Here is a 14,185-nt window from a genome sequence, read left to right as displayed (position 1 = left end):
GAGCTTGCATAAGAATCAAAACAAAATACACAAATAAAACAAACTAAGAAAGTTGCCAAGTTTTGAAGCAAATCAACTCAACTCATTAATCACATTTACATTAATTCACTTGTAAATCAAATTACTGCCTGTATATTACTCATGCAAATGCATTTGAAAAGGATGACCATACGTCAGACACCTGTAGAGTAGGTGTATGATCAAATTAGGAAGGCTCCAGTAATAACATTTCAGATATTGGTTAAAGAACAGATTTTCACCGACTGCATCCATGAATGCAATGTGAGGCCATGTTAGAGACAAATGTATGATTACATCAAACTGCATCTCTCACCAAATACTACAACTTTACTAACAGCTCAGTGCTGCAACTCACATTTGCAGACCAAGCCAGAAGAGACAACTGTGTAGCAAAAACTTTTAATAACTATGGAGTTGGCCATCAAAAAAAAATAATATATATCTCATTTGTGTACATTTTCTCCATGCTTGATCCCACTAGGTTTGCGAGAGCAGAGTAAGGTGTGTAATATATAAAGTTATAACTCTTCTGGGGATGTAGCCTAAATAGCTGCCACTGAGAATGTTGACACCATACTGTCAACATGTTCATTATATCATCACAGTTAAAATGTCGACAACAGTAGGTACATTTTTTAATTAATCATTTTACTAATAAGAGCACTAGGCTGTGGAACCAGCAGGGTGGGTCCTCCTTCCATAATGACTAACCAGCCCCAGGCTGGCCAGCATGGGACTGCATTCCCTGGGAAGATTGGGTCCACACAAAACAAAAGAGTACCCAGCCCTGTGCTCCTTCCACACCCCTAGGCGTTGGGTTTGAGGTGATAACTTTTTTAAGCTGTTTGGTGGTGGTGGGGGAAGGGGTAAACGCCACACTTTATTTTTTGCTTTTTTATTGTTATTTACTGCCATTTATTTTTATTGTAGTGCCGGCCTTGTTAATGGGAGGAGAGTTCTTGCACTGGGAGAAGGAAGGACCAACAGTACTGACTCGCAGACTATATACAGACAGGGTGGAAACTTCCAAAAAGTAGTAAAGAAGGTAAATTAAAGAAAAATATATGCACACGATATAGAAACACAACCAGCATGCAGGATGGAAGTTATATTTCTCTGCATGCTTCAAATGCTCCTGACCACGTAAGGATTTGTAGGGATAACAACATTTCTTTGTTTTGCAAGACAGACGATTACAGGCTACTTACAGTTCTCTTCTTGTCCACACTGGATTCTTCGGCAGCTTTCTGATACCTGATGGAAACAAGAAAGAAAAATATTTATATGCCTATAACAAAGGTCTAACCTTAAAGGAATTATTTATCTGTACAAGACAGCCGGTGTACATAGTGGTAGATACAACCATAGCCACAAGAGGCCACTTCCGGCTGTTCTCCCAAAACCTCAACGCCACCAAGTCTACACATACAATGAGCCTCCATGCAACAGATATAACGGTACACATTGTATATTACACCGTTTACAACTATTCTCCTGCTCTCATCCACACATTTCACATTTATCAAACAACTCTCCTCACACAGCTGACTGCTCACAATTAATGGACAATGGTGCATATTGTGGTGGAAAAACACCAAGGCATATTATTGGGGGTATATTTACTAAACTGCGGGTTACGCGGGTTTGAAAAAAAAGTGGAGATGTTGCCTATAGTAACCAATGAGATTCTAGTTCTCATTTATTTAGAATCTGAGTGGTTGCTATAGGCAACATCTCCACTTTTTCAAACCCAGTTTAGTAAATATACCCCCAAAAGTCAATTATGTGATCAGAATGATCCATTTTATTATTTAAGAGAAAAAAAAGCAATTTAAAATTATATATATACACATTTTTTTATTTATTTATTTTGGAGTCATTAAGTCTGCAAGATGGTTTCCCTTTAGTCACAATAAGCTTTGAAAGCATTGGTTTACATACGTAGTAATTCCTAAACTGTATATCCACTAACAGGAGACTGGTTGTGTGCTAGAGAGTAAACATCTTACACACTAAACATTAAGGTGATATTGAATATTCCAGACTCTCATGTAATAGGACATAGATGTCCACTATAGACACCTTCCCCAGTAAGGTAGTCCCCTCACAGCCTCAGCACCTGTACTGAATGGTTGGCTCAGCCCAGCTGACAGTGGGAGTGGAGACAAAGAGCCGGTGGACTGAACCCACTCTGGATATTGGAGTCGCTAGGACAGAAGTGCACATGACTCAGTAAGTACCCAGTAACACACGCAAACCCAACCGACTGGGAAAGTACCTAGGAAGTCTGATTAGATTTTATCTTTGGCTGTTTTGCTCTTTTCTATCCCAGGCTGCAGTTTGTCACCTGAAAGCTCTCCATTGTCTACCGCACAACGACATCACTTGCAGAATTGAAATCTACAGGCGATTCAGGTAAATCCCAGGATTTTGGGTTTCTCTGGTCTTTTCCAGGAAAGCAGGTAGAAAAAAAAACCCTAAAAGCACAAAACTAAAACACTAATGGCCAAAATATTGTTATATTGGAAATTACATATATTATTTTTGATTAAACAATTGATTTGCTGGACATTTAGCTCTATGGCATCTCACATTTTATGCAAACAGGAAACAGCATTTTTTAGCAATGTGATCATTTGTAAAGAAAGCAAATATTTGCTAAAAGTGAAACAAATAGAATTACAATAAACCGTCAATGAATCCGGCTAGCTAGATTTGATTATGGCTAACTTTAGGCAACAACTAAAGGCATCCTAGCCCTCTCAATTTACTTTTTCCTTTATATATTTCTAGGATATAAAAATATAAGTTTATTATTATTAATAATAACAACCAACAACAACATAAGCTTAATACTTAAACTGGACCTGCAGAGTGGGCAATCAAAAGGTGATATTAATGTGTACGTGTGAACGATTGCCCAAAATAAATGAAGACCCCAGAAATGTGGCCGTGCGCCACAATCACATCTGTACAATCTGATCTTCCCTTTGTATAGACACATTGGTCACAGGTCAGCATTACTGTGCAATGGTAGGATGTACAAATAAAGTTGTCAAATCACTGACAAATAAATATACAATAAAACATTGTATAGATAAAAATCTATTTCTGACTGCAAAACCATAATAATCTTACTGTTGCCCTTTCTGTTAGAGAAAATATTGAGAACATTCCAAAGAGAGCAATAGGTAACCCATAAGCTGACCTCAGTGAAAAAAAAAAAAAGAAGTCACTGAATAATTAACTACTGTAATGTGCTGAATGCACGGTAATAAAGCAGATTACTTATTTACGTAACAGAGGACAAGAGGGTAAAATAAATATTCTTGGTCCAAACACTCTCATGGGGCATGGAATGTTTAATGTACTTTACAGACATAACATGAAATCATATTCTGAAGCTACAGGGAAAACATACTGGTAGGTTAATTGGCTGCCATGAAATTGACCCTAGTCTCTCTTGGTCTGTGTCGGTCAGGGAATTTAGACTAAACTGCAATGAGGCAGGGACTGAAGTGAGTTCTCTGTTCAGCGCTGCGGAATTAGTGGCGCTTTAAAAATAGCTGCTGTTGATGATCCTTATATCAGTGGTTGCATTGCAGAAAGATGCAAATTCCATGACTGGTGTGAGTAAGATGGTATACAGTGCTATATTATCTCTCCTAGGCAAAGGGAGAATATAAATACTAAGGCCCTATGTAAAACTTCATAAATATAAAAAGCAACAGGATCACTTTAAGACATACTTGCCAACTTTTCCACGTTGGCTTCAGGGAGATCCTGGGGGAGGTGGGCATGCGGAGGCGGGGCTTGAAGCATCAAATCATTTTGGACCGCCCACTAAACGATTGTCACAATTTTCGGAAATTACAGCAGGGGGTGGGGCTAAGGTGACACGATATTTGCGTCATTAAGGCCCCCCACCCCGCCACTTATCTATTGCAGGGGCGAGAACCGGGAGGTTGCCCTGCTCTCCCAGAAATGCGGGAGTCTCCCAGACATTCCGGGAGAGTAGGGTTAGGGTACTATGCGTTAAAGAAAATCAACTAATGAATCTCTAGAGACTGAAGTGTCTTTTCTATTTCTGTTTCCATTACTCAAGTCATGTTGTCTTACCTATGAGTCTTTGATTAAATCTTGGTCTCCATGAAAATGGCCACCATAGGCATCAATACATGGACATAGGACACAATTTCTGAACTGTGTCATCATGCCACAGATGGTGAGGCCAACCATTTCTTGCACTGGCTCAGCATCAGGGAGAATGCCAGACTCTTCAGGGAGTGAGGGAGATCACCCCTATTTCAGGGAGTCTCCCTGACATTCAGGGAGAGTTGGCAAGTATGCTTTAAAACATAACCCAGAAAGAAGTCTGTTGTGAATGGGACAATGGATCATATCTTGCAAAAATTCCTTAATTATATAAATGGAACTTATCGAAAGGTGACCAAAGTTTGCTTGAAATATCTAAAGAGATTACATTAAATATTCAAACACGATTCTTTCAAACCAAGGACTGATGCTGATTAAATAAATACAAATTTGATGTATGAACTTTGTTTTATACAGGAGGAGAGTTTGACACCACCTGCATAAGGGTTACAGGAGCCAGATATCACTGCACTGTGCTTTTGGGGAGCCTGCGCCTGCTGCCTCCATTCCCCTCCTCATACCATGACACTCCAGCTCTGTCCTCACTAACAAGGAAACAAGGCACAGGTCACACAAGAGGATCACACCCATCTCCTGGAATAATCTGGGATGTTGTCAACATGCCAATGACACGACAGGCTCTTGTACCACCACCCACACAGCAGACAACAGGTGAATTAACAGATGTGCAGACGATTGAGTTAATTTTCTGTATTCAGAACCTCACCGAATACAGCTTAAAAGCCAATGATCATGCAGGCTCCCAAAAGATTTGGATAGACCGACTCTGACACCACTGAACAGCTCTAATTTAGGATGTTACAATGTAATCTGCAGAGCCACAGCTTGTGACCGGCATCTCCAAACAGTACACTAAATATCCAAGAGACAGATCCCAGTATGAAAACTTTTAGTCACAGTATGCAAGAGTCAGATCTCAAAGGTCACTGAAACATATCGCTCACTAATACAGACAGCGTGCAACAGAAAATATAATAGCATGGTGAACTTTGACAGGCCAGTGATCCATGAAGACAGTTAGCCAACCACACTAAACACATACATTACATATCACTGAACAGTCAGATGTGTACAGTTTGGCTGGATCCCATTGGTGACCATCCAATGATCACTCACTGTAGTGGTCACCTGCTGAATGTATTTTGGACAAGGCATGACTAAAATCCAGATAGAATCCAGTTGTTTTTAGCCATCCTTCATAATCAGCAGAGCCCCACACACATTCATCCATGAACTAACCCCATGAGCAGCAAGCGTAAAGCGCTGTCCAGCTCTTAGAGGTACCTTGTGTGTCTTAAAAAGACTTTGTGTTCCTGCAAATGAAAGGAGAGTCAAAAGAAACTTTAATCTCAATGGGGGGTACTCAAGTAGGTGCGGTGCCGCCGGCTATCTCTGGCTGTACACATTGCCGGCTAATACGGTATAGAATCCTCACTCATTTTCTTTGCACATCTCTGTGGGATGCGAGACAAAATGAGCAGAGATGTGAGTAAAAACTGTGCAGCATGGTGTCTCCAGGGACTGTTCCCTTAGACATCTCGCCAAATTGTATTCCCCCTATGTGCACTATATTGTAATCTATTTTAATGCCAATAACCCATGCAGGGACTCTAACCCAATTGTCTCTGTTGTGAGGGCTTGGCTGTCTTTCCCATTGGGCACGCTGGGCAACTGCCCGAGGGGGCCCCATAGGCAGGGCTCTGAAGTAATAAGGAAAAAGAGAACTTGTGCGGTCATGCAGTGGCGATTCGTCTACCTCCCCGTTCCCATCCTCTGTGCTGCGCTCGCACTAAATTTTCAGTGAGGAGCGCAGCATGGAGGAGCCACGGAGCGATGGACAAGCGAGTAAGAAAGAAGAAAAAAAAAAAAAAAAGGGAGAAATTGGCGATAGATTTGGATAGACAAAGTGATGGGTGACAAAAAGAAGAATAGAAGAATAATGGAGGGCACAGAATCTGACACAGGGGGGAATCAGAAGGTCATAATGGAGGACACAGTGTTGAACACTGATAATAAATTATTCATTGTTTATAATTATTTTGTTTATAATAAAAAAGTTTTTTTTAGGTGCGTTAATCTCTGTAATACAGTATGTTTAAAACACTGACTTTTTTTGCAGGTGACATATAAACTTAATTTTATCGATAATTTACATTTTTATTGCTGTGAGTGGTTGTGTAGGTAGTGGTCCCAGTGCACTGCTTTGCCCAGGGGCCCATAATGTTAAGATGGCCCGGTGTGGAGAACAAAGTAGGTGTAAACATACTGTATTTGATGTTATTTCTGGGCAATACAGGGAGTTTGTTTATACAGAGCAGGTAGTCAGTCAAGAGAGCTCCCTCCCCCTGTTCTCCGCTAAACAAATGTCTGATAAAGAACTTTTGTCTGCCATATGGAAGGGACGCGGAGCATAGAGGTGGAATTGTATCACACACATAGGAGGTGGTCTCTGATGGTTAGACAACAATGGGGTGCTGTAAATGGGCTGTTTAACTGATATTTTTAGCAAACCTCCTCACAGAATGAGAGGACAGCCTTTCTGTACCTTGAACTATAAAAATATATTTGTTTACAAGTCAATTAGATAAATCATACGGAAACCTTTAATAAATTGAGTTTGTGTGGTTTTAATTACCCTTAGGGCCCAGTTACACTAGCCAACAGTCTCCGGGAATTACAGCTTGTTTACACACAGTCTGACCACACTTATTGTTTGACAAAGTGCACACTTCTATTACTTACATGTATTAAACACAGGAACTGTGAGTCATCAGAGGTGGGGATAGTGAGGAGCAGAACACATACATAAAATATTCCAGATCAACATTCCACAATCACCATGAGGTGATAATACGTGAGCTGGAGAAAGTATCTCGGAGCACAGGATGACTACTAGGCAGTAGTGCATGGATGGAGCATTAGGAGTGGGCGCTATATATTCTGTCATAGACCATCACCATCTTCTGCAGGGGCCACTAGTCACAAGTGACTGTATAGCCCCAACCTAACATTTAAATTCTGCTACCATCACATTTTTAATTGCATAGTGGAAAGAGGACCGATATTTAGTAATAATAAGGAGTTAAAACTACAATTCTGCTTTGCTGCAATACCTGCCTGAGGTAGCCTTTTGTCTGTTAATACCCAATCTTGTTTTATTACTGCGTTTGATCCCAACTGTAAAGCACTGGGAAGTATATAAAAGCTCTCGTACTATATAAATAAACTAAATAATGATGTGCTGTGTATGTCAATTGCTTATGAGGAAACAATGATAATACATTTCAGAGCTTTAGACTCCTCCGCAATTAACATCTTCGAACAGAATTAAGGTCTTCAGTGCAGCATAAGGTGAACCAATAGGCTACACACAGTGGAAGCAGCCATTTTGAAAAACGAAAGCCTACCAACTCTCTAGTGACCAGTCGCCTCACCAATGGATAAAAAAAAGCTTCAAGTATGACAGGTTCCTAGGGAATATTGCACCTATTCACAGTATTTAAAAACACACATTTTCATAGCTGTAGCACCTTCTAAATACACCAGGGTAAGAGCAGATATGAGATTATGGTGTAAATCATAATAAGACACATCAACGTCTCAATCACCAACTTAGAGGACATTAATTATGATTATCTGTTTCTTAGCCTACACGTACAGGAACATAAAAAACTATGCACAGGAATAACTTCCAACTACAGAGAGTCCGACAAGCAGTTCCAATGAAAAATTGCACAATCAGAATCTTCGCATTTTAAAGCTGCCAAATTGATTACGTTAACCCTCTTGTAATAAAGATCAGTGTTTCACACACTACTAATAGGTGCGGCTTCCTGCAGCAAACAGGGGGAAGGGTTAACTGATTTCACAGGAGTAGCCTGACTAATCTTGCCAGGAGTGGTCAGGGCAGGATACTGCATGTCTGCATGTACTTGAGCAGGGAGGAATAGGTTTGCTTATCAGTAAAGGAATCACAAAGACACATACACTACTAGAAACAGCACCTGTGCATAGATACACTAACTCTGGTGTGAGAAAAGGTAACATCTCTAATCAAACATGCAAAAAGATCTCTCACAGTGATAATGTCTACTTTACTCACACACCAGTATACCCTCACTGCTATCCCAATTGTCACACTTGCTCCTCTTGATCTGCCCTTTAACCCACTAAAATTGTAAGCTCATGAGCAGGGATCTACCTACCTTTTGCTTTCACACTTGCAATTATTTTATAGGACTTATATGTCCCCATTTAATGTATTCTCCGTTTTCCCCACAGTGTGGCACTGTAGAGCATGGTGGCTCTTTATTAAACCAAGGACAATAATGCAGCTTCAAACCACACGTCCTATTGTTATGCAGTGGATTAAGCTAGGTCTTCTGTAGTTTTCAATGTTAGCCATTTCAATGTGCTCTCCCAGACCAGCATCTGTATACCCCTTCCTGCTCCCCTGCTGTGCAGTCTATAGGAAAATGAGCGAGGAGAGAGTATAGAGAGTGCACTGGATTCAATGCTGCCTTCTATCTGTATAGGGCAAGAGGCACTACGGAGAAAGGTCCTCTAAACTTTTGCCAGAACATAGAACTTTTAAATAAAGAACTACAGATTTTTATGTTTGGGAGATCCTTAAAGAGTACTTCTCTACCCACAATGGAGGCAGCCATGAAATTGTAACCTATGAATTATCTGGGAACTAGTCACTAGTTCCAAGTAAATCAACAAGCTGAGTTTTGGTAGTCCACACAACGTCTGCCTCCCAAGCCTGTAGATGGCAGACACACTTTAATTGGGAGGACTGTTTAACTAAGCAGTTGTAGACTTCCATATGTTCTCACACAAAAATTATCACAGTCTAGTACAGAAATACATGGTTGCATGTAATAAACTTACTTGGAGAACCGTTCCATGATAGCAGCATTCTTTGGCTTTACAAGAGACAGCTCTCTTGCTGTTACTCTGAGAGACTGGGAGGCCCACTGGCCCCTTTTAAACCGAGAGTCCATCTTCAGAAACCTAAGGGTTAGATAAAGAAATATGAATCCTCAGGGGAACAAGCCAAAAAGTTACAGAAGAAAAACCTTTTGCCGACCGTAGCTTCTGCAGGTTATTTGTATAGTAGAAGACAGGCCCGGAACAGTCTGGCATAATGGAATGCCAGCTTTGGCTGGGTGAGACCAGTAACCATTTGCTATGAAGTTTAGTTTCCAAACTACACAAATAGCAGATAGGAAAAGGGAATGTACTGAAGGTTTGGAATACTTAACACACCCAATATAACAATGCTTTAACCATAGATAAGGCTAGGACTTAGTGGGTTAAAATTGCATAAGTATTTGAATAATAATACAACTGGTAAATACTGCATCTTATGCTAAAAGGAATTTATTACTTCTATCTCCTAACTGATAAGACCTGCAAATAGTCCACTGGCTACTGATGTTACAATTTGCTAATAATCAAGTTGACTCTAACCCATCTACTTGTACACTTAAGATTTTGTTTGAAGGCTGAGTTTGAGATTTAAAAAATAAATAAATCTGGGCTCACATTTCCTTCCCTATTATTCCAACATAACTTTGACTATGGTTTCATATTGCCAATAACCTTGAATGCAGCTACGCTCATTTTTACTTTGTTGAAACAATGTTGCATCAAGCTGCAAAACAATTATCCCCAAGGGTGGCATCAGAAGGCAAATTTAAACACTAGTAATTTTTAAGCTAGAAACGCTCCAGTGTTTATAGCTCTCAAACTGCTCCTTGCAGACACTTTGAAACGAATCTTTAGGGTTTAATTGTACTTTCCAGGACAAATGGGAGCATGAAAAGCTAAAGATGCTGCATGCGGTATTTTTCTGAGGGATCTGAATGTGTCAACATGGAGCTATTGATGCGCTATGAATGCTAGCGCAAGTATTGAAGCACCCATATGACAACACTGTTAAAGCAGCAAAGAAGCAGATTAAGTTATTTTCCAGCATAACAGATGAAAATAACGAGTGTTTAAATATTATCTTAAAGCTGGAATCCATTATAAGTTTATTTTTTTCTTTAAATAGCAAGTACCTTTAAAGCGTGAATCACATTTCATAGCTGTCCTAAAAATCATTATCGCCTTTTCAAAGTCTCTCTGAAGGTTACAAAATATGGCTGCCAATTACACAGGCTCACAGAGGGGCATTCTAAAGCCTCTTTGCTCATTACATCATCTGCCATGTGACGGATTACTATGGCAACCGATGACCCTGCAGAATTATAAATAGCAGCCCGAAGAAACAAATCATGGAAAATACCATTATCTATTTTATAGCCTTCCGCAGGGATTTAGGTTAAGAAAAGAAACACTATTTTTCTCATGGGATTGCTGCTTTAAACTCAATTGGGGGATATGAAAAATATAAAAATATGGAGCTTATAACCGGTATATACACACTTGTCAACATTTTACACACATTTTCTTTTCTTAAAAAACTGATGGACAAAGTAAGGTATCTCTGTCTCCATATCTATATCACTCATTCTGCTGCAAGCATAATAAATTTCAGCTAATCAATGCCAAGCCTTAGAAACACCAATTAACTCCCATAAAACAAACTAAAGTCCCCAGGTTCTTACAAGAAATCAGAGCAGTTATAACAAGTCATAACTTTCACTTTCCAGAACCCACAGCATTAAAAGAAGTAGATCTGTCTGTATCCATAACATACATAAATGAACTAAATCTATAGAAGAGTTTGACGGCCACATTCTACACAGGATCTAAGTGGCATCAATAGAATAACACAGAGACAAGACAGAGTAACTTGCAGTCTTAAAACTAGACAAACTTGTCACACCCCAGTGACCACAAAGAGCTTTCCCTATGAATATACTGCCCTCATTCCTGCAGCATTTGTCATCGGCGCAAATGCATACATTAACTCCATGCAGTAACTCTGCACAGGAGAGGATCCAAAATATCCTTATCAGAACAGTGCAAGGAAACAAGATGAATGAGACATACCAAATACAAGTGGATAATGAAACATATAAATCTTTAGAAAGCCACCATAACAGAAGTAAATGTAACTTTTATTTACTATATAATGAAAAACCCTGACTCATCCGCTTTGTTTTCCCTTTTTAAATTTACTTGTGCATTTAAAGGATTAAATATTTGTCAAGAAAAGTGTAACACAAGGAAGCGTCCACTAATCAAAAAAGTGTTTTGAAGCAGAGAACAAATTCTACACAAAATAAAAAAAAGGGAACAAACTAGTTGGAAAAAAACTTCCAACAAATAAAATGATCAGATATTGATCCAGGGAGCAGATGAGTGCGAACATAAGAGACTATTAACAAACAATTGACAATAGGTCTGGATGATTATTTTGTTCTTAACAAAAGCCAATCTAGATAAGCAAACTTGCTTTCGTTTTTCACATTTAATGGATTATACCACATGCAAAGAAGGAACAATACAGATATTATAAATAGTTTAACAATAACAATGTCCCTATGTATAACAGTTATCTACCAACTTTCTTACTAACAAGAACTCAAACTCTACAGTTACATTATGCGAAAACCAGCAGGTATACCATATACTGTACATATCTGTGGATACATTTTAAACAGAGTAGTGAGGAGTTTCTACCTAAATGGAATTATAAAGTCCAACTAAAACTACCTTGAGGAGGGGGAGGGGGAACAGCAGATACTCATTAAACTGCAGGTATTAATGATATGGAGAGAAGTACAGGTGCAGGAGGCCAGTATAGGATCAGGTTTCCTGCCCTGAGCTCCCTAGAACAGGACAACAAAGCCATCCGCTATTATAATGCACAAAGCAATTTACTATTCATATGGACAAGTTGTTCATGACATGTACTAATCATGTCTATATATACTAAACACACACTTTACACACCTAACAAGATACAGTAGTAACAGACTCCTTTCTAGCAGTTCTATAGACACCGGCAATAAGCTACTGACCAGGAGACTTACACCAGATAACAAGATTTACTAAGCTGGAGGGTGGATGCCGGTACAGCTGGGACTTGTAGTGCCACAGGCTTCATACCTTTGACGCAGACCACACACTAGCATCATGCCCGGGGTGTACACACCTATCTCCTCCAGCTATAGTAGAACAGATCACACACTCACCGTTATGTCACGTCTGTCCCGGGGAGGATTGAGACCTGTCGTCCTCTGGTTCTGCACTGAGCTGTCACTACCGGGAGCACCTGCTACAGCCCAACACCTGCACACTCCGCCTACACGGCAACGTCACCGGGCAGTGCCGCTGAGCGCCTGATATAAAGGAGCGGAGATCGTGCAGCGCCACCTACAGGGCGCGAGTTACTCGACAGAGGCGGGTGTCAGTGAGTGACTAGTCCGTGGACTCTCCCTGCATTCCGAGCAGTATGATCTGCTGTACCTAACCCAACAACAGCATCTGCATTATACACTCACATAGCTATAGATTTGTACCATATATCTATTATGTCTGAAGAAAGCTCATGTTAACTACCTATTTTACTTCATGATTTCAATTACAATACAAAATATATTGTTTGCTGGTGTTATTTCAAAGTTCTATTTCTTTAGCAGTAGTTCATGGCTGCATGACTACACCCTCAGTTTTGGCCAGGTAGAGCACATTTACTGTATACCTCCCAATTGTCTGGTCTTTCTTGTGACCCAAATTCCTACACTAAGGAAAGGGAGAAAAGTCCTTTCTTCTGTGAAAACAGGAATGTTCACAGGATACCAAAGCACCCAGACCGGTGTTAGGTATCACTGGGTATCGCAAACAGGCCCGGCGCTCCCATTAGGCAAGGTTAGGCACTTGCCTAGGGCGCTGGGCTCTGGAGGGCGCCCTCCAGAATGAAAATTACTTTAAAACTGTGCGGCGACCGCTGACCATACCTGTCACGGCCGCCGCACAGCATTCAGATGCACGGGGGAGGGGGGAAGAGGCTATTGCTCACCACCGCCGCCACTCTGCTCCGTCTCCTCCCCTCCGCTCACTAGTGTCAGTGAGTGGAGGGGAGGAGACGGAGCAGAGAGGCGGCGGTGGTGAGGTAAAGAAAGATGGGGTGAGGAGGGAGGAGGGCGCTGATTTTTGCGGGGGGGCGCCGATTTTTTCAAAATGCCTAGGGCGCCATGGACCCTAGCACCGGCCCTGATCGCAAAGCATGGGGAATTCTATATATCATGGACAGTGATGGTACAAGCATCACTCGGCAGCCCTGGCAAAATGTCCTTCTTAAATTGGGGTAAAACTAGATTTTCTATTGCAGCAATAAAATCCTATTTATAAAACCCCTCGCATTTTCTGTATGTAAATTATCAATTTTTATCGCAGTGATAAGAAATGAACATATCTACTTATCAAAATACTTGAGCTGGGACAGTGGCCATGATAGTAGCCTGTACCAGCTAATAGTCTACAGTAAACTGATCGCAATCGCTTTATCTGTAGGTTCTCATGGCCTTTTTACGCTTTGTGATAGGAAGGAGGCGAGGAGCACAAAGCCTCCTCGGGACGGATCCAAAGAGCCATTTTCTGTGATGCTCTCCCCATAGGATAGAATGGTTAATGCTATCTTCATATGGCGTTAGCTGTGGGGGCAAGCTACAAATTTTAGAGCTTGATAAATAGGGCTTTTTCGCAATCCCCATAGACACCTGTGGGGACTACATTTGCGATTGAAGAGAAAGGGACCTCAGCAAATATCACCGATATATGCTTTGACCCTCTAATAATAGATTGCCTCCTTACTTTAAAATACTGTAATCCCCCCAAAACTGCAGTTTCTTGGAATTTACCGCAATTAAAACCTTCGGAGGGTAATAAATAGGTCCCTTAGGGGTATAATTACTAAACTGCAGGTTTGAAAAAGTGGAGATGCTGCCTATAGCGAACAATCAGATTTTAGCTGTCATTTTGTAGAATGTACTAAATAAATGATAGCTAGAATCTGATTGTTTGCTAT

At 40.5% G+C, this 14,185-nt stretch overlaps 1 protein-coding gene across 3 annotated transcripts in view; it reads right to left on the bottom strand.

Moving 5' to 3' along the window:
- LIMA1 (LIM domain and actin binding 1) overlaps positions 1 to 12,475 on the bottom strand; it is a 34,020-nt gene extending 21,545 nt beyond the window's left edge. For 2 of the 3 annotated variants that reach the window (XM_075199111.1, XM_075199113.1), the window contains exons 1-3: positions 12,351 to 12,474; positions 9,091 to 9,213; positions 1,230 to 1,275 (exon numbers count right to left, since the gene is read on the bottom strand). In XM_075199111.1, coding sequence (XP_075055212.1) covers positions 1,230 to 1,275; positions 9,091 to 9,203 — 159 coding nt within the window. In that variant the 5' untranslated portion in view covers positions 9,204 to 9,213; positions 12,351 to 12,474. Of the gene's footprint in view, positions 1 to 1,229; positions 1,276 to 9,090; positions 9,214 to 12,350 lie in introns of all 3 variants that reach the window. The other variant, XM_075199112.1, reaches the window with a different exon arrangement.
- Positions 12,476 to 14,185: the final 1,710 nt, after the last annotated feature.

This window comes from Mixophyes fleayi, chromosome 2 (assembly GCF_038048845.1).
Source record: "Mixophyes fleayi isolate aMixFle1 chromosome 2, aMixFle1.hap1, whole genome shotgun sequence".
Lineage (NCBI taxonomy): Eukaryota > Metazoa > Chordata > Amphibia > Anura > Limnodynastidae > Mixophyes > Mixophyes fleayi.
The sequence above is the reverse complement of the archived record's forward strand: the minus strand, read 5'-3'. Positions and strand labels throughout refer to the sequence as shown.